The sequence below is a fragment of the Artibeus jamaicensis genome, unplaced genomic scaffold, assembly GCF_021234435.1.
Source record: "Artibeus jamaicensis isolate MK-2021 breed Jamaican fruit bat unplaced genomic scaffold, CSHL_Jam_final contig_1803, whole genome shotgun sequence".
NCBI classification, from domain to species: Eukaryota; Metazoa; Chordata; class Mammalia; order Chiroptera; family Phyllostomidae; genus Artibeus; species Artibeus jamaicensis.
The window spans coordinates 1884772-1910842 of record NW_026521356.1 but is presented as its reverse complement, the minus strand read 5'-3'; the positions used below and the strand labels follow the sequence as shown (position 1 = coordinate 1910842).

The 26071-nt window shown below is 40.0% G+C and overlaps 1 protein-coding gene across 1 annotated transcript in view; it reads right to left on the bottom strand.

The window, feature by feature from the left end:
• KIF6 (kinesin family member 6) overlaps window positions 1–4273 on the bottom strand; it is a 425073-nt gene extending 420800 nt beyond the window's left edge. The window contains exon 1 of the mRNA XM_037146181.2: window positions 4154–4273. Within this exon, the coding sequence (XP_037002076.2) occupies window positions 4154–4219 (66 nt within the window). The 5' untranslated portion in view covers window positions 4220–4273. The remainder of the gene's footprint in view (window positions 1–4153) is intronic.
• Window positions 4274–26071: the final 21798 nt, after the last annotated feature.

Genomic DNA, 26071 nt, shown 5'->3' with positions numbered 1-26071 from the left:
TCAGAACTAAGGGATGAGGAGATTGCCAACCTATCTGATTGGAGAATTTAAAGCCCCGGTCTTCAGAATTTAAAGCATTTTAATCAAATGCTCACAGAACAAATTGAAAACTTATTTGAACAAATAATGAAGAAAACTTCTCCAATCTGGTGAAGGAAATAGATTTCCAGGAAGTCCAGGAAGCTGAGAAAGTCCCAAAGAAGTTGGACCCAAAGAGGACCACACCAAGGCACATGATCATTAAGTTACCCAAGATTAAAGACAAAGAGAAAATCCTAAAAGCAGCAAAAGAAAAGGAGACAGTTATCTACAAAGGACTTCCCATTAGATTATCAGGTGATTTCTCAAAATAAATCTTGCAGGCAAGAAGGGGCCGGAAAGAAGTATTCACAATCATGAAAAACAAGAACCTACATCCAAGATTAATCTATCAAGCAAAGCTTTCATTTAGACTGGAAGGGCAGATAAAGTGCTTCCCAGATAAGGTCAAGTTAAAGGAGTTCATCATCACCAAGCCATTATTATATGAAACATTAAAGGGACTTATCTAAGAAAAAGAAGATAAAAATATAAACAGTAAAATGACAACAAATTCACAACTATCAACAAATGAACCTAAAAGAAAAGAAAAACAACGAAAACAAAAACTAAGCAAACCACCAGAACAGGAGCAGAATCAGAAAAATGGATATTACACAGAGGGAGTTCATTGGGGAGGGGGAAGAGGGGAATAGGGGGAAAAGGTACAGGGAAGAAGTAACATAATTAGTAGGCATAAAATAGATGGGGAGAGATAAAAAATGGTATAGGAAACAAAGGACTCAAAAGCTTTATATGTACAACCCATGGACATGAACAGAGAGGAGGGAATGTGGGAAGGTTGGGGGGGCATGGTGGAGGGGGGATAAAGGGGGAAAAATTGGGAAAACTGGAATAGCATAATCAATAAGAATACTTAAAAATAAAAGAATAGAAGACAATTACCTCTAATGAAAAGAGGAATATGAGAATATTTTGACATATACAAAGCACTATACAAATGAAAAACCCTGCCATTATCAAAGGTTCATCTTACATATTTTCTGACTTATCACCTCTATGTTACTATAATTTAACTTATAGCACCTTAAGAAATTAGATTAATGAAGTAGTGGAGTCATAAAATGAAGAAGAAACAAAAGAAAACTTTGAACTGTCGGGAGCTGGCCAGCAACCATCCCTTGACAAGGTCAGGACAGTTGAGATGCATCTGCAAGGCAGAGGCAACTGTGGCTGGATTTCCTGTCTGTCTCTCTTTACATGTTTGTTTTGGTGACCAAAAGGTGGTAGGATTGTTAGATACTTGTATTTCAGGTTCATTGATTAGCATAATTCCAATGAAGTTGTACAAAATAATTTCTTGACCAGAGAACAAAGCCCCTGAATGTCTAAAAGTTGTTGGAGTAACAGCTCTCCTTTACCTTGAACAGGAATATATATTCATTAGAATTTAGTAGGTAAAGAAACAGGAGAAGCTTGTTAGATACTATAAACTAAGCACGTAGGTACAATTACCAAGGAGTTAGAGTCGATAGTACATAGAGAAACATTTTGGACAGAAAGATAGATAGCTAAGTTAGACATCACAAAGGCTTATAATGAATTTCTTGGTCTAGCGTACCTTTTGCCCCATGCCAAATTCTAAGACTTTTAATAAACAATAAGACATTCAAACTCTGTACATAGAGTTATTTCAAATTGTCTGATTAATGGTTCTCCTGGTCAAAACAACTTTTGTTTAACATAACTGAAACTATGGAAATTCTTGTACTTTTCCTGGTTACCTCTGTATTGGTTTTTTCTGCTTAACTGATCATGCTATGCACCTGTTGCTTTAATGTTATATAACAATCTCTATAAAAATAAAGCCTAAATCAAACTCTATGAGTTCAGTCAGTCCCACAGAGGCTGGCTGTTCTCTGGCATCCAATCGGGTGTCTGACTCTTCATTTGCCTGCGCCGTCCATCCTTCAGGGACCCTGAACCCGGCCGAGGCTGGACCCCGGCATCGAACCACTCTTGGTTTAAAGCTATAAGCTGCATTTCCAGTTTGAGAAACAATCATACAATCTTTTGGGGACAAAAAGATAGTATGCTGAAAGTGGGATTTCTAAGAGAGAGCAGGAATTTGTTCATCTGTGCTCTCATGTGTGTGTGTGTGTGTGGCATAATGTTGCACCTCAGTAAGAAATCTGACCTTATAAAGATACAGTATGGCCCTGGCTGGTGTAGCTCAGTGGATTGAGCGCGGGCCTGTGAAGCAAAGGGTCACGGGTTCGATTCCCAGTCAGGGCACATGCCTGGGTTGCATGCCGGGTCCCCAGTGGGGGCCACATGAGAGGCAACCACACATTGCTGTTTCTCTCCCAGTCTTTCTCCTTCCCTTCCCCTTTCTCTAAAAATAAATAAATAAATGAAATGTTAAAAAAAAAGATACAGTATGACACCTAAAAATACTTCCTAGACCACCAACAATCTACTCCACACAATCCCTCCAAAGAAATGCAAAGAAGGCACATTAAAATATACAAACATTACGTTGTAAGAAAAGAGAAAGTTCAATATTTAATCAGATTCTCCATCAGTCCATCCTCCAGTCCTGCCTTTGTCCTCATATTACCATATCCAGGCACCTGCTTCTGACTGCTGAGTTTCTGTCAATAAGTTCAATGTTTTTACCAAGAATCTGACGGGAAGAGGAGGAGACACTACACGTACTTTTTACATATGGTGCATTTTTAAAAACCTTCTTGTAAGGGAATGTAAGAGGAGAGAAATTGGGATTGTACCCATGGCTCCTTTCTACACTGTTTTATAAAAAAAAAACAACAACGATATTTTCTTTGGAGTCTTCTCATGCATCTCCCCAATGCATTCCATGAGTAAAAAACAGTGATGACAAAGATGCTATATTCCTCTTGTTTTAAATGTATAAATTGTATGAGACAAATGCTAAACCATGAGATGCTATGCTGTTACATTTATACATGTGCATAATATAGAAGTACAGATATGGGATAAAGATAAAATATTAATAATATACCCATTCCAGGCACTGATTAATATAACTGAGATTGCCCTTGCTTAAATCCTCACTTTGGGAGGCAAAATTTTTTTGTCTGAAGATCTAAGGGCTTCGGAATAAAAAAAATCCAACATTATATTCAGGGTTCTGCCACTCACGAGGTGGATGGCTTGGCCACATTACTCACCCTATCTGAGACTCAGTTTCCTCATCTATAAAATGAGGAAAATAACACTAACCTTGCAGGGTTCTCATGAGAACCAGGAAGATGTAGCCAAAGCACAATAAGTGGTAAGATTGATTATGCTTCTTTCCAAAGGCAGAAAACAATGTTTTAAAACATTTAAGAAGCATTCAAGGTTATCTCTGCTCAGAGCAAAGTCAATGTCTTAATCTTTGTACACTTCTGAGTTTAGAATACTAGACAAAGAACCTAGTAAGTGCTCTCAGCTACTGTTTTTGGAATAAAAAGTATATGCACATTCTTTGTGTTAGGATGCCTATATATCTGGCTACATGTGCAATTAGTATACCTCAACGCTCATGTTTCTGTTGCAAAATGAAATATAGTTAGGGCCCACTATGTGCACAGCCACAGCCACTGCTTATTTGTAATTGAATCTATTATGTGTAATATCTCAGATATATATATGGACGTGCATCTCTTGCTTGCACTTTTTGCCCAGTGTGCAAAACATAGTTTAAGTGTATGTGTGTGCAGAGATGCCTAAAAGTTTCCCAGAAAAGGGCAATACAAGCGCGTAGTTGAGGCACAGCCTATGTGAGTGTACAGAGGTGGGAGGGCACGCGCGTCTGCCCCTGCGTGAACAGCCGTGCCCAGGTGCAGGGTATGTCTGCACCCACAGAGCTGTGCTGGCTGGGAGTGCCCGGGTGTCTGTCCGAGTTCTCACAGCGGTGAGCTGGTGTCTGCGAGGCTGTCGGGGCTCCTCTGACAGAGTGTGCTGGATCCCAGGAGGCTTCAGGCACCTGTCGCCCAAACCCCTAAGCCGGGCCCAGGCCCCTCGCGTGCTGCCCTCCCCCTGCCGGGAGGCCCAGCAGCTCCTACACCCTCGGCGCTCCGACCCGTACCCCTTGTGGCTGCTTCCGGACAGTGGGCTTCACCCTGGCGAAAATCTGGATCGTCTGCTTCACCATCTCCTCCCCGGCTTTGTACTGACCCTTGTTCTCTCAGGACCAGGTTCCCAAAACTTCTGACTCCCACCACTTCCTGCGAGCGCAAGCCTTAGCAACAGTAACTAGGGACTCTACCCAAGGAGCAATGCGCCTATCAGGACCGCCTCCTCTCACTAATTGGTTGTTGATAGATAGGGGCGGCCCAGAAGGAGGGACTGAGGTGTGGGTTGAGGCGTTGGGGGTGGAGAGTGCTGCGCATGCGCGAGGTAGATGACTGGGTTAAAGCTGTGGGTTTAGCGCCAGAACTGGCCTGGAGGGTGCTTAATGGGATGAAAATCACCATGCCTTTCCTTGTTCCTTAATCCATCCTTCCTCTGTGCCAGCACCTCTGTTTAGCACTGAGGCCTTTCTGTTTTTTAGTATTCAATCATTGAAGAAATGGCACTTGATCTGTGACAGTAATGTGCTGGTTTGGGATCCTGAGCTGAACTGTCTCTGCCCTCTTGGAGATTAGGATCTGATGAAGCGTACAGATTTGCAATAGGAAATTAGAAGTTATTTCGGGGTTGCCCTTGTCCAAGTGGCTCAGTTGGTTGGACCCTCATCCGCATGCCAAAAGTTTGCAGGTCTGACCCCTGGTTAAGTGTTCTATCCCTGGTCAGGGCACACACAGGAGGCAACAGACTGATGTTTTTCTGTTTTACGTCGGTGTCTCTCTGTCTCTGTCTCTGTCTCTCTCCCTCCCTCTCTCTAAAAGCAACAAATTTATCCTCGGGTGAGGATTAAAAGAAGCTGTTTTTATGTCCAGGTAAGCAAGGGCTTCTGTGAAGGGACAGGTAAGACTGGAGAAAGGAAGGGCTGTTTCCCATTCAATAGTCATATCAAGAAAGAAGGGGCTCCCTTGCACATCGCTGGTGGAAATGTAAATTGGTGCAGCCACTGTGGAAAACAGTATAGAAGTTTCTCAAATAGTTAAATACAGATTGCCATATTATCCAGTAATCCCACTCCTGGGTCTGTATCTGAAAGAACTGAAATCAAGATGCCTAAGAGATATTTGCATATTTATTAGCTAAGATACAGACCAATGTAGTGTCCACTGGTGGATGAATGGATAAAGACAATGTGATATATATTACATATTTTATGTTCTACATCAGTAACAGAGTCATATATGTAAATGTAATGGAGTTAACCATATAGAGCTAGAACAGATGACATTGAGTGTGTCTACTGACAACATGGTCCCTGTACTGCGTGTGAAATATAAATGTGCCTGATATTCATATTCTTGCAAGGCAGAAATTACCTTTTCTTTTTGTGTAAAAACCATCAAGCTCATACTAAAGTGACACCCAATGGGTATTAGAAAATGTTAAATGTGTTTAAATATAAAATGGAATGTAATTCTGCCATAAAAAAGGAGATCCTGCCGTTTGCAATAACGTAGATGAAACTCGAAGGCATTAAGCTGAGTGAAATAAGTTATAAAAATAAAGACAAACACTGCGTGATCTCACACATGGAATCTGAAAAAGTGAAAGTTGGAAACAGAAAGTGGCATGGTGGTGGTCAGAGACTGGGTGGGAGAAATGGGAAGGTAGTGCTCAAATGGTACACACTGTCAGTTCGAAGAGGAATGAGTTCTGGGCATCTAGTTTACAACATGGCCATGATGTATCACACACCTGAAAGTTGCTAAGAGACTGAATCTTAAAACATTTTTGTCACACACAGAAAAAGTATGTGTGATGAAGGTGTTAAGTAACCTAATAGTGATCATCACTTCACAATATATACATGTATCAAAGTATCACATTACATGCCTTAAACTTATATGTCAATTATATCTCAGTAAACCTGAAAAAAATATATGAAAGGACAAGCACTTCAAAAGACACTGTTAAAACATGAAAAGATGTTCAGCATCATTATCTACCAGGGAAATATACATTAAAACCACAATGAGATATCACTACACACCTATTGGAATGACAAAAGTAAAAAATAGTGACACAACTAGATACTGACCAGGATATAGAGAACCTGAGTTATTTACACAGTAAGGGTGTGAATGCGTATGGTAAAACATGTCACAACTAATAGTACAGCAACTCTAAAAAACAGTTTTGCGTTTGTTTACAAAACTGAAGATGCAATTACAATCAGATGCAGCAATTATGCTCATGGACATTATCTCACAGAAATGAAAACTTGTGTTCACACAAAACCTGTACATAGTGTTCATAGCAGCCTTGTTCCAAACAAGGAGGAACCCAGATGTCCTCCAACCAAAGAATAAATAAACTGTGGAATACTTCAGCAATAAAAATGAAGAAACTACTGATACATATAATAACTTGGGTGAATTTCCAGAGAATTATGCTGAGCAAAAGAAGCCAAACTCAAATGCTGTATGATTCCATTTTTATAACATTCTTGAAATGACAAAATTATAGAGATGGAGAGCAGATTAGTGGTTGCCAGGGGTTAGGGAGGTAGGGAGGGGGCGAGGTGGCTGCGGCTATAAAAGGATCCTCGTGATGGACTGCTCTGTATCTTGACTGTGGTAGTGGTCACGGAGACCTACCCATGTCACAGAATGACACAGAACAAAGCCCACATGCACAGTTCACAGGAAACTGGTGAAAGCTGAACAAGTTGAATAAGATGGATGAACTGTATCAGTGTCCACTCCCTGATTGTGACCTTGTACCATAGTTATATGCAAAATGCTATGATTAGGGGACCAGGAGGAAGGGCATGCAAGATCTCTTTGTATTATTTCTTAAAACTGCATGTGAATCTTCAATTACCTCAAAATAAAAAGTTTTTTTAGAAAGAGACTCTTAGAGAATGAAAACACTAGCCATGAACTGGGAGGACATTTTTGCAAAACACGTATCTGATAAAGGGCTGGCATACAGAACACCTTAAAACTCAATAGTAAATAGGAAAGCAAACTATCCAATTTATTTTCTAAAAATGAAGGTGGGAAAGCATTTGAACAGACACTTCCCATGTTACAGATGGTCAATAAGTACATGAAGAGATATTTAGTGTAATAAATCATCAATGAAATGCAAATTAAAACCACAATAAGATACTACAACACATTTCTTAGAATAGCTAAAAATAAGAAAATAAAACTGGCAATACCAACAGCTAGCATCTGGAACTCTCTCAGATTTGGCTGGAGAGAAGGCAAAGATGGCCCAGTCACTTTTAAAAACAATTTCATAGTTTCTTATATACAGAGCAACACATATACTTACCATTAGAACCAGCATTTCCGCTTTTAGGTGTTTGCCCAAGTGAAGTGAAATGTAAACACACAAATGATTACTGTGGTTTTATTCACAATTGCCCAAACCTGGAAGCAAAGTAACTGTTCTTCAACTGGTGAATGAATAAACAATCTGATACATCCACAGAACTAAAAGGAATGGACTGTTGATAGCCGCAATGACGTAATTGAATCTCAGATTTATTATACTAAGTGAAAGTTGCTGAATTCAAAGTTACACACATTATAATCCCACTTATATGACATTCTAGAAAAAGCAACCCTATAATGACAGAAAACAGATCAGTGGTTGTCAGGAGTTGGGTGTAGTGAAAGGGGTTGACTACAAACAGGCATAGGAGAGGGGTTTTGGGGGGAGGGCAGGGAGTAATGGAACTCTTTCATGCCTTGATTGTAATTATGGTTACATGACATTCATCAAAACTCTATACATTCGTCAAAACTCATAGAACGATCTATACACTTAAAGGGTTGAATTACACTGCATGCATATCATACCATTATAAAAAGGGTAAAAAATAGAGGATGGAGTATGAAAAGGGATGGAGTCACAAGGATTGAGGAAAAGAGAGAACTAGGCACTTATGAAGTAGACTTTAAAGGCTTCGTTACTTGGTGGTCAGGTTGCACAGCTGGGCTGTCTGCGCATCCTGGCCGTTGTGACCGCAGCAGTGACCACGGGAGTACCGGCACCTCTTCACTACTGCTCCCCTGCCCGTCAGGAGTGAGGCAACCTAAGTGTCTGTATATACACAACAGAATGTGATTCAGCCATTAAAAGGAAAACGCTGCAATTTAAGGTAAGATCAATAAAACTGGAGGACATTATGCTAAAGTGAAAATAAGCCATACAAAGAAAAACAAATAGTGTATGATATCACTTATATGTACAATCCAAATACATACAGTAAAAACAGAGAGAAAAGTGGTGGTTGCCAGGGACTAGTGGTGGGGGGGAATAGGGAGATGTTGGTGAAAGGGGACAGAATTTCAGCTGTGAGATGAGTAAGTTCTGAGGACATTGTGTCTACAGTTAATTATACTATATGTATACTTGAAATTTGCTAAGAAACTACATCTTAAGTATTTCATCACAAATTTAAAAAAATTAAAAAGGTATGGTGAAGGATGTATTAATCAACTTCCTTATAGTAAATAGTTTATAATGTATATGTAAAGCATCACATTATACACGTTAAGTATACACAATTTATTTTTCAATTATACCTCGAGAAGCTGGAAAAATAAAATTGGGCTATTGAGTGTATGATGCAGGTATTTACCTGGACAGGTCAAATAGATTACAATGGGAAAGTAGGAAATAAGGAGTTTGGTGCATGTTCAATTTCAGGTACCTGTGGTACTTCAACTGGTCATTTCAGCTAGTCTGAAAACCCAGATGTGATAGCCACTCAGGAAGACTGAGGCTGCAATCCTAGCACTGATGGTTGAAGATGGAAGAGGAGCTGCAAAGAGGCCTGAAGGAGCACCTGGAGAGGTCTGAGAGAGAAAAGGGAGTGTCCTGTCTTGGAAGCTGAGGGAAGAGAAGATTTTGAGAAGTTTTCAACCATGTGGATACGAAAGAAGATGTGCTGAAAATGTCCATCCAGTTTAACAACTAGAAAGTCATTGGCGACCTAGCCAGCAGCTTCAGTGGAGTGCTGGGATCAAAGGTCAGATTTCAGGAAGCTGAGGAGTCGATAGGAGGTTAAGGAGTAGAGGTAGCCAAGACAGGCTAGGTGGTGAAAATTTGTTAAGAAACAAAACACAGGGTGAGAGCTTGAGGAACCTAGGGTAAGAAAGGGTATTTTGTTCATATCTAAGGAAGTAAAGCAAATAAAGAAGGGGAGGTTGAAGAGAGAAGGTAATATATGTTCGCCCCAGGTGGATAGTTGGTATGATACCAAGAGGGTGCAGTGGAAGAGGCAAGGGAACCACGGGAATTCACGGAAGATCACTTTCTGTGTTGAATCATGAGGTCCAGGCTGCTCGCCAATGGCCTTTGAGAGGAGGAGTGTTGTGAAGTTAGGGAGGACATCCACGGGCCTAAAATGTCAAACTTTACATATCCTGTCTTGAGCTTCCAGTCATACGATCAAATGCATTGATAAGAGAGATTTGTAGGTTCAAATCTTTTTAAAAGATTTTATTTATTTATTTTTAGATAGAGGAGAAGGGAGAGAGAAGAGAGAGACAAAAACGTCAATGTGAGAGAGAAACATCAACTAGTTTCCTCTCAAATGCACCCTGACTGGAGACTGAACCCACCACCCAGGCATGTGCCCTGACCAGGAATCGAATCAGTGAACTTTTGCTTTGTGGAAACTTCCTCACCAACTTAGCCACACCAGTCAGGGCTTGTAGATTCAAATCTTGCTTCTATCACGCATAAGGGCATAATCTTGAGCAAATAATTTATGATTTTTAGTCTCAGGTGTCTCATCCAAGAAATGGGATGGATAACAATAGCTTCCTTATGGAGTTGCCATGGATATTACGTGGCACATGCATGTACAAATGTTACTGCCCTGGCTGGGTAGCTCAGTTGGTTAGAATATTGCCCCAATACACCAAGGTTGCAGGTTCAATCCCTGGTTAGGGCACATACAAAAAAGCAACCAGTGAATGCATAAGTAAGTGAAACAACGAATTCATGTCTCTCTCTCTCTCTCTCTCAAACAAATATTTTTAAAAAGTCTTTACTGTAGTGTCTGGTGAATAGAAAATGCTCCATAGCCAAAGAGTTCTGACCTCTAGACTAGATTCTTTTGACTGTAAACACCTCCTAAGGAGCAGAAACTATGACATGTATGTGAATAAGACATACCAGGCATTGCAAACTCAAATATCTCCTGGGCCCAGACTGATGGTGTAAGTAGGGCTAGCAGACAGGTATGTGACAATAGAAGTTGTCACTCTGATCTGGAGGCCGTGTACCCCTAACTAAAAACATTCTCTTCAAAACATTAAAGCACAAGGCTGTCTAAAAAAAGCACATTGGTGGGCCCCCAGTTTACAACCTCTGTGTCTGATCCTGGTACAGCCAACTTTAGGAATTCCCAGGCCTGATGTCTGACAGGTTTACCTAAATCTCTAACAGATGGCCTTAATAGGTATAAGTAAATTTCTAGAGTAAATCTCCAAGTTAGAGTGTCTTTTCCACAACTGGATATTCGAATATATTCAGTACTAATATTTGCACCTTATCTACTTGCTTAAGTATGGGAATTAAGATGTCTTTAAATTGTTTAAAAACACTCTTGCGTTCTGCAGTTGCCAAAATAACATATAATTGCACCAGGCAAATTAGTCAGGGCTTAGAGGTCTCAGATCTGTAAGAAATTAAGCTGTGCCTGAAATGGATTAGTCTATAAGCAAGTTAGCTGGTTTCTGTTTGTATGTTTTTCAAGAAAAATTGAAACTCTAGTGCTAGTTTTCGACTATCTCTTTAGCTGTTGATACTACGACTATAAAAGGCATCATTTTTTGGTAAGTCTGAAATGGGGCCAGTGAAAATTTCATGGGTTGGTAATTTTGATATTACAAGATATGTACATAAAATGAACTAATTGCAGTAAACTCCCCCTTCCCCCACTTTTTCTGTGGTTGTGGGGGCTCTGTGACCATTTGTTCTAATATCTTTTGTTGTGATACACCTCTCTCCCAGTGATCAGATGAGACAGAGTATTTAGGCAGGAAGGGTAGGTGCTCACAAATAGTACAGAAAACATTTGATTGGGGTCTACTACTAGTAACTTACTCGGAGAAACAAGACCAGTAGCCAGAATTTTGCCGCTTGTTGGTAAATAGCAAAACTCAGCTGATGTGAACTGTCCCTGTGCTCTCATGAAAACTACTCTCTTTCACAACACGATCTCAAGAAATGTTTGGGGATCATGGCTAGGACCACAGACATAGTTCCCTAGTGTCCCCGGTTGAAGATTTTATGGAAAGGAATTGAAAGGACAAAGAAAGAAGATATTTGCTGTGGTGGATGTTTTCCTGGAGATCACCTTGTCATCTGAGGTCCCGTCCATCAGTCTTATGCATGGTCAGTACCAGAGGGAACCCCTTATACTTATTCTATTGTTTCTAAATCAAGTGGAGAATACACAGAGCATTTTCTGGTACTCATTAAATGCTAAATAATAACAACATGTTGTTAAATTGCAGAGCAAGGGTACCATGGAATCTGTAATATATAATTTCACTGAAGAATTTTCCTTTGAGAATATGTTTGGCTAATTTAAAGCATAATTTCATTAACATAACCATCTCTGCACACACAGCAGAGTGGAATTCATAAAACTTTACTAGCACTTGGGTTTATAGGATCTCAGTGGGAATTGCTGGGTTTGGTAAACGTGCACTCCCTCCCTTTTCTCATCAGATGGTGGCTGTAGACTTTGGACATCATACTGAGCTCTCTTTGGGGTTCATCCCCTTTCTGGCTGAGAGGCAGAGGCCCCTTTCCTCCTGCTTTGTCTGACTCTCTTCCTGCAGCCCTCCTGGGGCTCCCCTGACAGCAACATCAAAGTCATTCATGGCTGGAAACTGGTGGCCAGCCATATGGAATTACAGCCCAGCCTCTCTCAGGATTACAGAGTGTAGCACACGAACCAAATGACAGTGCCGTGGCACAGAGGAAAGGCTGGTGAAGCCTCCAGTTTTGAATGGAAAATATGACTGTTCGTATATTTATACACAGGCTCCTCATAAACAACCTGAGTGTTTCACCAACATCCCAATGAAACAAGGGATGGGCTGAGTTAAAAATAGCCTCTCTTCTAAGTAAATTACCCACCCTGCCCTATCTCCTCCGGGTGTTTACTTTAATGTATTTCTTTGCATATTTCAGAATTATAAAAACCTCTTACCAACAGACAGCATAACTTAAGACATGAAAGAAAGTGGCTCACACAGCAGACTCCCCTTATCTAATGTATTATTATTGCCACAAAACCCAACCACACCTTTCCCAGCCTGAATCTATTCAACAGCCTCTCTCCCATTCACTTCTCAACCTCCACAGTCTGGCTGTTGCCTTCCACACTCCACGGAACCTGTGGGAACTTTGCACCTCCAGAGAGATACCTTTTGTCTGCAGAAGTTTGGAAAAAAATCCTGATGAACGCAGTTGCCCACGCTTGACCTCAAATCTGACCCTTGCTCTTCCTCTCTCTTAGGTAGCTATATGCAGTTTCTAAGTCGTGATGATCTTGCTTCCTAAATATATGTTGTCTCTTTCCCATCAAGTCCTGGCTCAATACTTACTGCTTTAGTGTGGCTTTTAGTCTCTGTAGGGTAAATGGAGGCAGTCTGGCTTCCTCACCCAGGTCTCTGGGTAACTAAGGGAAGCAGGGGTCCCATAGCCTTGAATGGACCTGATAAGTAGTGTGCTCATAGTCTTGAGACTGGGTCCAATAAACTGTTCCCATAACATGAAGTGGGCTGGCATGCATGGTGAGAAGCTGTGTAGCATAAAATCTGTTGGCACCTTTCTGGCTTTGTTTGCCTCTAGTACTTAAGTAGGTAGGGACTCCCTGCTGGGTGCCATGCTGGGGAGCAAGGGCCATGACAGGTGCCATGCGAGGGGACAGGTGACGTGCAGTGTGCCATGCAGAGAGACAAGCAGCTTGCAGCGTGCGTGGCTCGCCCACCTGTGAATGAAGGCATGCCAGACATCCCAATGTGAATATTCTCTGTCTGCCCAAATATCATGAACCTATCAGGCCTTGCACGGTCATGGCACAGTCTCTTGCCAGACCTAGGAAAGACCTCCTACCTGCTTTTCTTGCCTCTAATTTTGTCCTTTCCTGTATTCCATCTTCTACATCTGCTACCAGATTATCAGTGAAAGTTCATGTCCCTCCTTGTTTGAAAACCTCCAATCCATCCCTGTTACAAATGAAACAGAGTCCAAAGAGCCTTCGTAACCTGGTCCCAAACTGTCTTTACTTCAATTTCATAGCCCTCATCACTTCCTCAGCCCCTCCTTCCCTGCCCCTGTACACCAGGCACTCATTTCCTGCAGCTCCCAAACTTGCCCTGTATTTGTGTCTCCGGGCCTTTGTTCTCACTGTTCCTTCTGTTTTCAGTGCTGTTTTCCTCCTTATTAGGAGAACTCAACCCACCTTTCAAGATCCAGCTCGAATGTCACCTGCCCTGTGAAGACCATCATCCATCCCCATCTCTGATAGGCAAAGCTAATGACCCTCTGTGCAGCTGCATGTTGTACGTCCCTTTGTAACATTGTCCTGTCAGTGTTACCTGTATGTGTCTGTCCCCTCATCACGCCCAGGGATTATTTAAGGGCTTTGACTGTTTCCTCTGTATCCCCAGTAGCTAAGAAGGTTTTAGACACAAACCACAGATTTTCACATGCCTGATGAATGAGTAGATTCCTAACTCGTTGCAAAAATAATCAATAAAATAAAACTCTTACAGTTTAAATTTGTATATGAGATTCATACTTTGATAGTGAAAATTACTTTCTCCTCTCACCCAAGAAAACACAGATAACTCACAGACTGAGTAGATACTGAAGGAGAAAATGAGTTAGAAACACATACAGCATCACTGTTTCAATGTCTGAATAGTCTTTCCTCAGGAACAAAAAGATGGTTACAAATTTCCCAGGGTGATAAAGAGAGTGAATTTACATTTGTATCAGTGGAGATAACAGAAACAGTGATAAGTGCAGAAGCAAAGCAGCCTATTGTTAAATTAGGGAGTTTCGTCTAGGATGTCTGGGGAGCACCGAATAAATCTAGGAATGAACTTGTTTTTAATTTAAAAAGAATGCACCGTTTACAAGTGACCAATTAAGTGGTTATCCACCTTCTTTTGTTTTGTGTTAAAACAGGTTTGTTCGGATGACTGACAAAGTGTCTTTGGCACTTCAATCAACTGTTCTTCCCCCTTTCTTATGATTTTATTCCCCCCAAACACCATAGAGATGTTTTCTAGTACACAGCCAGGTGCACTGTCCTCCCTTCTCTTTTCCCAGCTCTTGCTCATTGTTCAGATCCCAGGCAAAACATCACTTTCTCTGAGAAAACTCCCCTGCTCATCTCAAACTACATACAGAGCTGGAGCTACTCAGACCCTTAGCGCCCTGCGCACCCAGATTGTATACTTACATCACTTTGTCGTTATTACTTATAATAGACTCTATTTACTCACCATCAGATTCTTATTAGTCCATAGACGTAGTAACTTCTTAATAAAAACGAATTTAATGCAAGGTAATATATTTGTTGAATGAAAGGATGCCCATGGGGTGAGAGGAATCAGTGTTGTCTTAGTTTGCCTTCTTCCCAAACAGACACTGAGACAAGCCAATTTGCAGGTAAGGAGTACATTTGGGAAGTGACCTCAGGACAGAAAGGGACAGAAAAACAATGGCAGGGGCTATATGGGTGGGTTATCATAGTGAAAAACTGCGGCACAATCCCACCAAGGACTTTCTGAAAGAGTGCTTAACACAGCCTTGTCCCCCTGACCAGTGAGGGGTTGAGGAAGGTAGGAGTGTTTATCCAACAACTCTTGCTCCTCAAAATTTGGGGGATATTCCAGGGAGTGTAAATATCCCCTTCCTCAGCACCTCCAGTCTACCTGGTGTGCCAGTGCCCTGGCTTTCAGAGACAGCTAATGGCTTTGAGAGAAACACGGGTGCCTGGGGTATGACATGCACAGGAATGCCCATCAGAGTCGCAGCAACAACTGGAGTGGACTGGGGACATGTGAAAGGGTCACCAGCATCTTCTACAGTAAGCACTATTAATGGTTTTCTTTTAAATGTTATTATTTTTAAATGTGTATCAGCAAATTACCAAACGCGTTTGTATAGTTTTAAGTCCTGCATCGTTATCGACCTCTAAGTAACAGGATCTGTGGCAGGCAGTCAGACAGGCCGGAGCAGAGCAGGGACTACTGCCGCCAGGTGCAGAAGGTTGGAAAGTTTTGTGGGGGTGGGGAGCTAGCAATGAGCAAAAACGGAGAAACAACGACCTTGCCCCCAGGGTAACCTTCCCTCCCTTAGGATATTTCTGGTCAGGAGACTTGGACACTCACTCCTCCAACCCTTTCTCCACCTGGCATGTCCCTCACAATAAGCGTTACAGGACCTTATAGTGGAGGAACGAAAAAGAGAGCTGGAGAATGGCCCTTTAGCCTTAAGCCCCAGGACAATGAGGTTCTGGCCTACATGGGATACATCTAGTCCTTAGCTGTGTTTCAGCGTCAAGCCCAGAAAAGCAGCCAAACCAGACAAGCAGGGCCGTGGCTGCCCTCAGGATCAGCTGTATTGACTAAGGGCACCTCCACCCCCCTCACTGACCAATCAGTGGAGACCACTACCCTGAAAGGACATACCTGGAAAGCTGATGAATATTTTATTGAGATTCCCCCCACCTTCCCTAAAATCTCTACCCTTTGCAGCTCTTAGGACAAAGGGCCCAGCAAGCTCTCCCTCCCAAAGCACAACCCCTGCCTCTCTCCCCCTCCCCACCCAGGCTCCTTTTCCTTGCCTCTCTCTCCTAAGCTCCAAGGGTCCTTCTTTTGCCTCTGTAACTTGTTTCCTGAGCCCATTTCTTCTACAGCTCATTTTTCTACCTCTCTAACTTTCTAAATAAACTTTGTCTTATAGTTTGTCTTGGCTCTGAATACTTTCTTAGCCAGAACTCAAGCACCAAGGTTGCTGAACAGAGGTCCAGTCTGATCCCATCAATACAACACCTGGTGCCATTTTTGTCAACACCAACAGTGAGCACTACCTCTGAATAATAGTGTAGTATTTTGTACAGTCATAGGAAACCATATGAGATTCATCTGCTACAGGAGCACATGACATCTAATCTTTGCATAGATGTTTGGAACACCTTTACCAACCAACCATCCCCTTACCTCATCAACTTGATTGATAATCCCTGCTCTATGTCTGCATCATGTTTTATAGTGTCAGCATGAGTTTTGGTAATGTTCAATTTTTTATATACTAAACATCTGTACTACACAACTTATTTTTATGGCTCGGTTGCTAAATCAAGCATTAACTCTCCTGAGTAACATGTTGGTATCCAGCTATACAGTCATACAATTTTTTAAGTGCCCCATGGTCAGATGAGTTTGGGAAATTCTGTTCTAAAGTCAAGCCCTACGGAAATAGTTTTGATGGCTTCTCACTGTCTATTAAATTACAACCATCTCACCAAGACACTCTACAAATTAGCTCCCACCCTTTCTGCTTTTTCCCCAAACTGAGTCAGCTTCCCTCTTGCCCCACACAGTGTGCTCACCCACTGCTCCCACGTTCTTTGTGCTTCCTCCTGACCTGGCATCTCTTTCCTCCATCCCCCATGGCTGCCTACTACATCCCTCTGATCTTCTCAGGCCCATCTTAAATTCCATACGCTTTCATTTCTCATCACATTTACAAAGTGGCATCTCCACTCTCCTGTCTTTGAACCCCTTGGCCCTGTGTATATTCACTTAAAGCTCTTTATAGAAACGGCTCTCTAGTACAGTTTTCACTGAAAATGTACTGTTCTCTACCCTAGCCTAAAGTCTTCCTATCAGATTTTGTAAGTTCAGTTGAACGGAGGAACCTGACCTTCTCATTTTCATACCCTGTACTACTTTAGCAGAGTGCCCGGCACATAATACTCAAACATTAAATGTTCATTGAATTAAATTCCTAAAGCTTATTTTTGAACTAACATACAGTAAAATTCACTTTTTAAAAAGCACAGGGCTGTGAATTTTGACAAATGCATAGAGCTATGTAACCATCACCATAATTGGGATGTAGAACAATTCTATCCCCTCCCAAAACTCTCTCAAACTGCCCATTTGTTCTCAGATCATCATCTCCTCACTTTGCACCCCTGAGAGCTAACTGATATTTTCCATCCCTACAGTTTTACCTTTTCCTAAATGTCATAAGTGGAATCATACAAAGTGTAGCCTTTGATCCCGGCTGCTTCCTCTCAGTGGACTGCACTGGGGAGCCCCCACTCCGTTGCAGGCGTCAGTGCTGTGTTCTTTTGTATTGTTGAGTCTGCAGATCGGACTGCACTGTGGCGACAGTGCATTCATTCACCCGCTGCAGAGCATTCTGTCTGCATTTCTCTAGGGCTAACACTTAGTGGTAAGATTGCTGGGCTACATGGTTAATGCTAGATAAAATTTATAAGAACCACAAGACTAGTTTCCGAAGGGACTTTACCATTTTCCAATCCAACCAACTGTATTTGAGAATGCTACCTGCTCTGTATCCTCATCAATACTTGGCACTGACAGTTCTGATGAGCTTTTTGGCTATTTAATAAGTGCTTGTATTTCATGTGGTTATAATTTTCATTTTCTTAGAGACAGATGATGTTGTACATCTCTTCCTGGGCTTATTTGTAATCTGCATCTTCTCTGGTGAAGGGAAAACCTTTGTCCACTTTTTACCTGGTATTTATTATTCTTGTATGTGTGATATATAATTTGTAGATGTTTTCTCCAAGTCTTTAGCCTAAATTTTCATTCTCTGAACAGTCTTTTATAAAACAAAATTTTTTTGAATTTCGATGAAGTCTAATTTGTCATTTTTTAATGGCTCCTGCTTTTGATGCTATGTCTAATCCAAGCTCATGAAGATTTTTCTCCTGTGTTTTTTTCCTAAAAGTTTCATAGTTTTATACTAATAACCTTACATACAGGCCTATTGTTGGGAACCTTACACCTGGCTTCTAGCTAAAAACACTGCGTTGATTACAGGAACCTGTGCGCTCCACAAGCCAATCAGCTACAGGCACATGAGGTGTCCACGAGTACCAGTTGCACCCAAGTAACCAATAAGCGGGCCCTTCTTTGTCTCAAGCTAGCCAATAGCAAGCAACCTAATCTCTCCCTCCTCCCCTATATATATACCCAGTTCGGAAAAATAAAGTTTGCAGCTTGATCAGAATCTTTTGTCTTGCTGCCATTCTTCGCGCCTCTTGTCCCCCCAACCCATTTGTTCTAGGTAGGTGGTTGAGCTCCAGTTGACTGCTCCGCGGGCCGGAGCACCTATGATGCATTATGGTACACCATAAAACAGTTTTCGTGTAAGGTATGAGGTACCCTGCCGTGAACTGAATGGCTTTGGAAGACAGTGTGCCTTACTTTATTGCTCCCTGCCTTCACTTCAACAACTTCGAGCCTAAAGATGCTCCAATCTCTTATATCAAGGTTATAATTCTAGTGAGAATCTTTGAGGCTGGGAAAATTTTAATTGAAGAAAGGCTTAATTTTTTCAGATAAGCCAACCATAAGGAGTTTTAATAAAGAATAAAAAGCACAGATACTGAAATAGATGATCCTTGCTCTGACAAGTAAGTACTGGTTGGCAAAATCAATATACAGTGTGTGTGTTCATTTGTGTGTATGGACCCATTCATTTATATACATGCATGCACGCACACACACACACACATACCTATAGACTCTTAAATATTTCCTAGTTATTGCCTCTCCCTAGAGCTTTGAGCCATAGTTTTACTTATTCAGAAATTCCAGCTACCCTTCTCCCAGAGTCAGGAGATTTTGGTTAGTGGCTTTACAGTTTGTCACAACTGTCACAGTATTCAGTTTATAGAATGTCCTTGACTTGGGTAGACCGAAGATGGATTTTCCATTACATCACTGAGAAATGGATAGGTCTTTCCATAAACACACTTAGACACTTTACCCCAACTCTCACTTTTTTATATTTCATTTGGCCTTTTTTTAAGGGTACTTTTGCTGGCAACCAACACATCTCTTTTCACCCTGCTGGCACTGTCAGAAAGCATGAGTGTGTTTGTCCTGCCCGGAATCAGCAAGAATGGCAGGGCAGCTTCTCTGCCAAGTTTACGGGGTTTGAGGCCTAAGGCATCCCTACCACCCCATCACTACGAGACCTCCACACAGAGTTGGGAGCGTCTTTACTTTCTTAGATTCAGAATTAGTGACTTTCTCACTGTTGTCCATTATTTAGTGTGCATGGATTCATTTAATGTAGCACTGTGCTACTTCAGCCTAAAATATTATCTTGTAATAAAACTGACAGTTATTTAGGTCAGCCTTTACAAACACACACACGCACACATGAATAGTTACTCTGGGAGACTGAACTATTCATTTGAACTCTTCATTCACTGTCCCCCACCCACGGACAGGACAATGGGACAGTGGGAGGAGTTTACTTCTTCCTAGAGTCCTCATTATTGACCACGTGCCTGGCCAGCAGAATGTAGTGAAAATGACACGAGCAGAGTTTTACATATGCTTACATGGCTTGGCTTGCCTTATTATACTCCTGTGGTCACCATGAAAGAGCATGGCTCAGCTAGCTTCCATCCCTTCAGTTTGGGCCCAGAATAAAACACATAGAGTTGACTCGAATCTGATCTGCAACCTGAACCTAAACTAGTCAACCTGCAGCCTGAAGGAGAGCCAGTCCACAGAGCAGTGAGTAAGAAATATAAAATGCTTGTTGTTCATAAGCCACCGAGTTTTTGTTGCATAGCATTATCACAGTCATAGCTGACTAACTTGCTTACCTATCTCCAGTCATGTTTCCCATGGGAAATAAAGTCAGCATAAAACCCAGCACAAATTGTTATTCACTAGGATGAACAAGTACATAGTTGCAGCCATGAATCAGACAGCTATGATCACTTCATGGATTTTTTTTTTTTTTTTTTGCAGCTTAGCCCATTCTTCAAGAATATGCTTTGAGCAGTTTTTCTGTGTATCGATTTAGTAGGGTCAGTCTATATAAAAAAAATAGAATGTAAAGGCTGCCATGTCTTAATTATCCTCACAAGTGCTAGATCCCAACAATTGGAGCCTCTATCAAGATTTTATGATTCATAAATGAGTGATGATACAGGTTCCAAGATATAGAAGCCAGATTTCTAGACAATAGAAAGATCCATTAAAATTCAGCATTTTCCCAATGACATTAACAGACCCTGATCATTAGCAGTTGTTAAAGTGTCCATTGCAATGCTTAGTGAGTATCAGCATGGAATAGCAAGCTGTCCCTTGTTTTACTTTTATCCCCAAAGAAACATAATATCTGGCATTACTTGCTCCGTGAACGTGGATGTATTTTGCAGTTACGTTATAAGAGTTGGCCAACCTTCACAATGTATTTCCTGTACTCTGGATAAGCTGGATAGTTTTATTTGAAACCTTTTATTACAGTGTGGCTTTTAAAAATCTAAGGACATTGATTGATATTCCTTTTACCAAGAATATCTCAGAATAAAATGACATCATCTTCTCAACAGAAAATTTCTAGGCCACCTTAAGCCCCAGATTTGTCTCTTTAAAATAAGGCCAAATACTCTACTTTTAATGCATTATATAAAGTCCTGAATATAAAAAAAATAATCACCAGTACATGAAAGCCATACTTAACCTTATAAAGCATGTGTTGGCTCAGCTCATCTTCTCAAATCTCACCTCCCCTTGTGTGCCTTGACTTTTTCTGCCTCTTATCACACCATTCCATTATCCCTGAATCAGAATGTTTCTCTTCTGATTAGTCAAACACAGGAAGATTTGACAAGGCTTAATTGCATAAGAGATGTTTAGCCTACAAGAACAAACATGAAAAGGGGACATTACAGTTGTCTTTTAATATTTGGTGGTCTGCCATGAGGAACAAGGAGCATGCCTGTTCTGTGTTGCTAGGGAAAGAATGGAGCTAGACAAATAAGAATAAGTCACAGGGAGGAAATTTGGGCTCAGTTTCAAAGCTTTCAAACAATTGAAAATGTCTAGTAATAGAACAGAGAGCAGTGAACATTATGTCAGTGGATATGTTCAAGCTTCTCAGGCATAATAGAGACATAATTTCTCTATCTCTGAGTACCTTCTAACTGCTCACTTCTCTATAGGTAATAAGTGGGAGTGTTTGTGCTGTGTGGGACAACAAGGGCCACACTGAACTGTCCTGGCCTAAGTGGAATCTAAATCAAAAGATAATATGTAGGATAACAAGCATTTTATTTCCTTGCATTCTGCTGGTTAGTTTTTCTTTTTCTCCATAGCCTGATCTCCACTGTCAAGAAACATAAATATGCATTTATGATTATGGATAAGATAATGTTAATTTACTACTTCCCTTGGCATTCCTGAAAGGAACTCATTTCTCCCTGTTCTATTTGCTGACCAAAACAATTTGAGATAAATGTATTTTAATCTAGTTACTAATATTAAGTGTATACTAAGATAAATATGTTCTAGGTAGGTTCATTAAATCAATGATGCATTAAAAAGGTACCAAAATGATATACGGTAAAAATTCTATCTTCTTCTTTTTTTAAAAAAAAAAACTCACAAAGTTCAGGTAGTTTTTAAGAATACATACAATTTATCTTGACCATCCAGATGATTTATTTTGAGATTTAAGATTTTTTTCTACTTATAGACAACCTTTAGAAAGTTTCTCATTGTGATCAATTTGTACCTAACTATCTCAGGGTTTGAAAGAAAATGTCCTTCCTGAAGAATTTTTTTTCCAGTGAGGAATTCTAGGTTAGCAATTATCACATATAGATTTTTTTGCAGCACACCAAAGACATCAATCCACTGGTTTCTAGCTTCCATTGTGCTGCTGAGAAGTCGGCTGTCAGTGCAATTTTGATTCATTTAAAGGTAATCTATTTTTCTCTGACTGCTTTTAAGATATTATCTGTCTTAGGTGTCCTTTAGCTTTCCTCTAATGCATCCAGATATGAATTTCCTTTTTTTAATCTTGTTTCTGATTTTTTATGATTCTTAGATTGGAACATGCAACTTAGATTGACAGTGTTCATCAGTTCTAAAAAAATTTAACCCCTCAATGTTCAAATATTTCTTCTTATTACTTTTCTGTCACTTTTTAAAATCCAATTAAATATCCTAAAATTCCTCATTATATACACCATATTCCCTATATCTTCATTCTGTGTTTTCTACAGTTTTTGCTTGTTTGCTGCTTCTTTGTTCTCCATGCTTCATTTTTAATATTTTTGATTAATCTCCTAATTCTCTAAGCCTCTCTTCAGTTGCTATTAAACCTATGCTATTAAGCCACTTAATTTGGTTATTACATATTTTAATTCTAGAATTTTTATTTTATTTTTTTCAAATATAACAAGTAATTTTTTCTGGCTTCTAGTCCTACGCTATAATTTTCAGTTTATCTTTTTAGGTCATTGAATAAATTAAACAGGATTACTTTGTGGTCTGTCTCTAATAATTCTAATATCTAGAGTCTTATATCCTACTTTTTTCCTTTATATTATATTATACACATAACGTTAACTGAGTCTCTTTACTTATAATTTTAGTATCTGTATGATATTTTGTAGGCATGATAGTTTATTCACCTATAAGATGGGAATATTTCCATCTTTTATGGTAGTTGCCTGGGTTACAATGATTAATCTTTTCAAGATTGGACTCTAAATATTTGTTTCTGTTCTCCTGTATCTTTGCAATGATTATAACTTTAAATATTATGTTTGTGTGTAGATGTGGTCTGAAGAAAACATAAAAAATGAATTAAAATGTGGGGTATTGAATTGTGTGTGTTTAAGTAGACTGTTATTTATTTTGGAATGTGTTTGTGCAATAAACATAAATCATAAAAAATAAAATGAGTGGCTCAGTGGATTTAGCATGGGCCTGCAAACCAAAGAATTTTGGTTTGATTCCCAGTCAAGGCACATGCCTGGGTTGCAGGCCAGTTCCCAGCAGGGGATGTGCGAAAGGTAACCATACATTGATATTTCTCTCCCTCTCTCCTTCCCTTCCCCTCTAAAGATAAATAAATAAAATCTTTTTTAAAAAATATTTTATTTATTTATTTATCTTTTTAGAAGGGAAGGAGAGAGGGAGAAAAATATCAATGTATGGTTGCCTTTCGTGCATCCCCTGCTGGGAACTGTCCTGCAGGGAACCGGTCTGCAACCCAGGAATATGCCCTGACTGGGAATCGAACTGGGATCCTCTGGTTTACAGGCCTGTGCTAAATCCACTGAGCTACACAAGCCAGGGCTTTAAATAAAATCTTTAAATAAAATAAAATAAAGATCTTAGACCTAAAATGGTAATAACTAATATTTTAATGAGCAATACTATGTGCCAGGCCCTATTCTAAGACCTTAACATGTATTTGCTTATGGAGTCATCCCAGCAACACTCTTTGATAAGTATGATTATTATCCCTATTTCATAAAGATGAGAAAGTTGGGGCATGAAAGGGTTACATAACTTGTGTTCATGACCCCACAATCAGTAAAGGGTAAGGCTAGGATTCTAACACAAGCAGTATTTCTCCAGAATACAGTTTCTTAACTATTGCTTTATGAGGGGAAAAGGAAGCAGGAACATATATACAACAAAAGTATCAAAAAGTATAATACCACTAGTTTTATCACATCCTCTTTGGTACTGTTCTATACTAAAATCTTTTCCTAGGGAACTAGGAAAAGAAAGATGAGAAATGAAAAAGAAGGTGTTCTAGATACTATGCACGTATAACAAATCATCCGAGACTTGGGGGCATAAAACAATCATTTATTTTGCTCATGGATTCTATGGGTCAGGATTTCAGAAAGGGTTGAGTGAGCCAAGCTGGTCTTGCTTCACAATGTCTGGAGCCTCAGCTGGAGGACTTGAAGCTGGGGATAGGAATCATTCAATTATCTGAAGTGTCCTTCACTTTTCATGTACCTGTCTGACTATTGATGCTGATCATTAGCTCAGAGTCTCAGCTGTTCTCCATAGGCTAGTATGAGCTTTCTCACAATCTATGTTGCTATCTTCCTCTAGAGGTAACACTTTCAGAGACAATTTTTTTCAAAAATTTTATGTGTGTGCGTAGAGGTAATTTAATAAAGCCTGTATGCATGTGTGGATAGATAGATAGATAGATGATAGATAGATAGATAGATAGATAGATAGATAGATAGATAGATAGATAGATAGATAGATAGACTGAAACTCTTACAACCTAGCTGGGAAGTCACATAGCATTTTTTCTACCATATTTTGTTGGTGAAGCACTTATGAGCCCTAACCCCAGCTTAGTGGCCAAGGTCTCTGTCTCATTTCTTGATTGTCTGAAACACACTCATCTTTGCAAGGAATTGCACAACAATTAATGGCTTCAAAAAATAATGCTTACCCAGCCTCTTGGAAAATCAGGATAAAATTCACTTCAAATAAATTGACCAATCCAAGCTTTAAAAAGAAACCCACGAGAACTAGGTTTTTTGAAACAAAACAGAAGCCCTTTTGCCCGAACAACTTCTTCAAATTTACTTCCAGTCAAGGGCTTATTAGAGACAAACGACCCAACAGATCCTTGGAGACCTTTCCTTAACCTAGTAGGACAATAGATTGATTCCTAGTTGCTTTTCCATTCCCTGCCCACCCCAGAATTCATATGCTGAAAAAATATAGCCCCTATAGAACCAGACTATAAACTTCTTGAAATCAGCTTCTGAGTTTAAATTCCCTTGTAATCCTGAGAGTGTTTAGCACATTTTTATGCATATGGTAGATTCTCAGATATTATTTAGCTATAATTTAGCTTCCAGTCATGTGACAAAAGATAAATGTTTGAAAATACAGAGCTGATTAAATTACCTCTACATAATAGGTCTGGCTTTCAGAAATAGTGTTTCTAAGATCTTCAGCTATTGGAAAAACATATGAAACGGGGAAATCTCCTCCTATCACCACACAAATGAGGAAATACTCTCCAGGAAAGCTGACCTTCATCAGCCTGTTCCTAATTAATTAAAAATTTATTTCAATTGAACTAGGAGCCCTCACACTGTACATTGATCTCAGCCATCTTTATAGTTTCGGCTACCTCCTAAAAGTGTGTATTTCTTAAATCACTCTCCAACTTCAATCCCTTTTGTGACATCTAGACTAGCTTTTCTCACTCCTTAGTGGAAATCTCCACTGAAGTGTTGAACAGCCAGCTCAGTATTAACATGTTTAAAGCTAAACTCCATATCTGTTCTTCTTCATACTCCAAATATTATTTTATAACTTTTCCTCTCTACTGGACTAATGCCAGAAACCTTGGCATTATTCTTAATATTTCCTTCAACCTTACTCTCCAGAGATATAATCAGTTGCCATACCCCATCTCATCTGCCTTCTTAGCTCTTTTAATTTCTTAACATTTTTCATGACTTAATTTACATTTTCTAAAATTTACCTACTTTAAATACATTATTCAATGTGTCTTAACAAATGTATGTAGTTGTGTACCCAACATCACAGTCCAGTTTTAAAACCTTCCCATTATACCAGAAAGTTCCCTTGTGCCACTTTGCACTCCCACCCTGGCCCCAAGCAACCACTTATCTGGTTCTACAGTTTTGCCTTTTCTAAAAATTTCATATAAATGCAATCATACAATATGAAGTCTTCTGTGTCTGGCTTTTTTTCTTTATTATGATGTTTTTGAGATTTACCCACATTGCTGCCTGTATCCATAGGTTGCTCCTTTGCATAGTTCATAGCATTCCATGGTA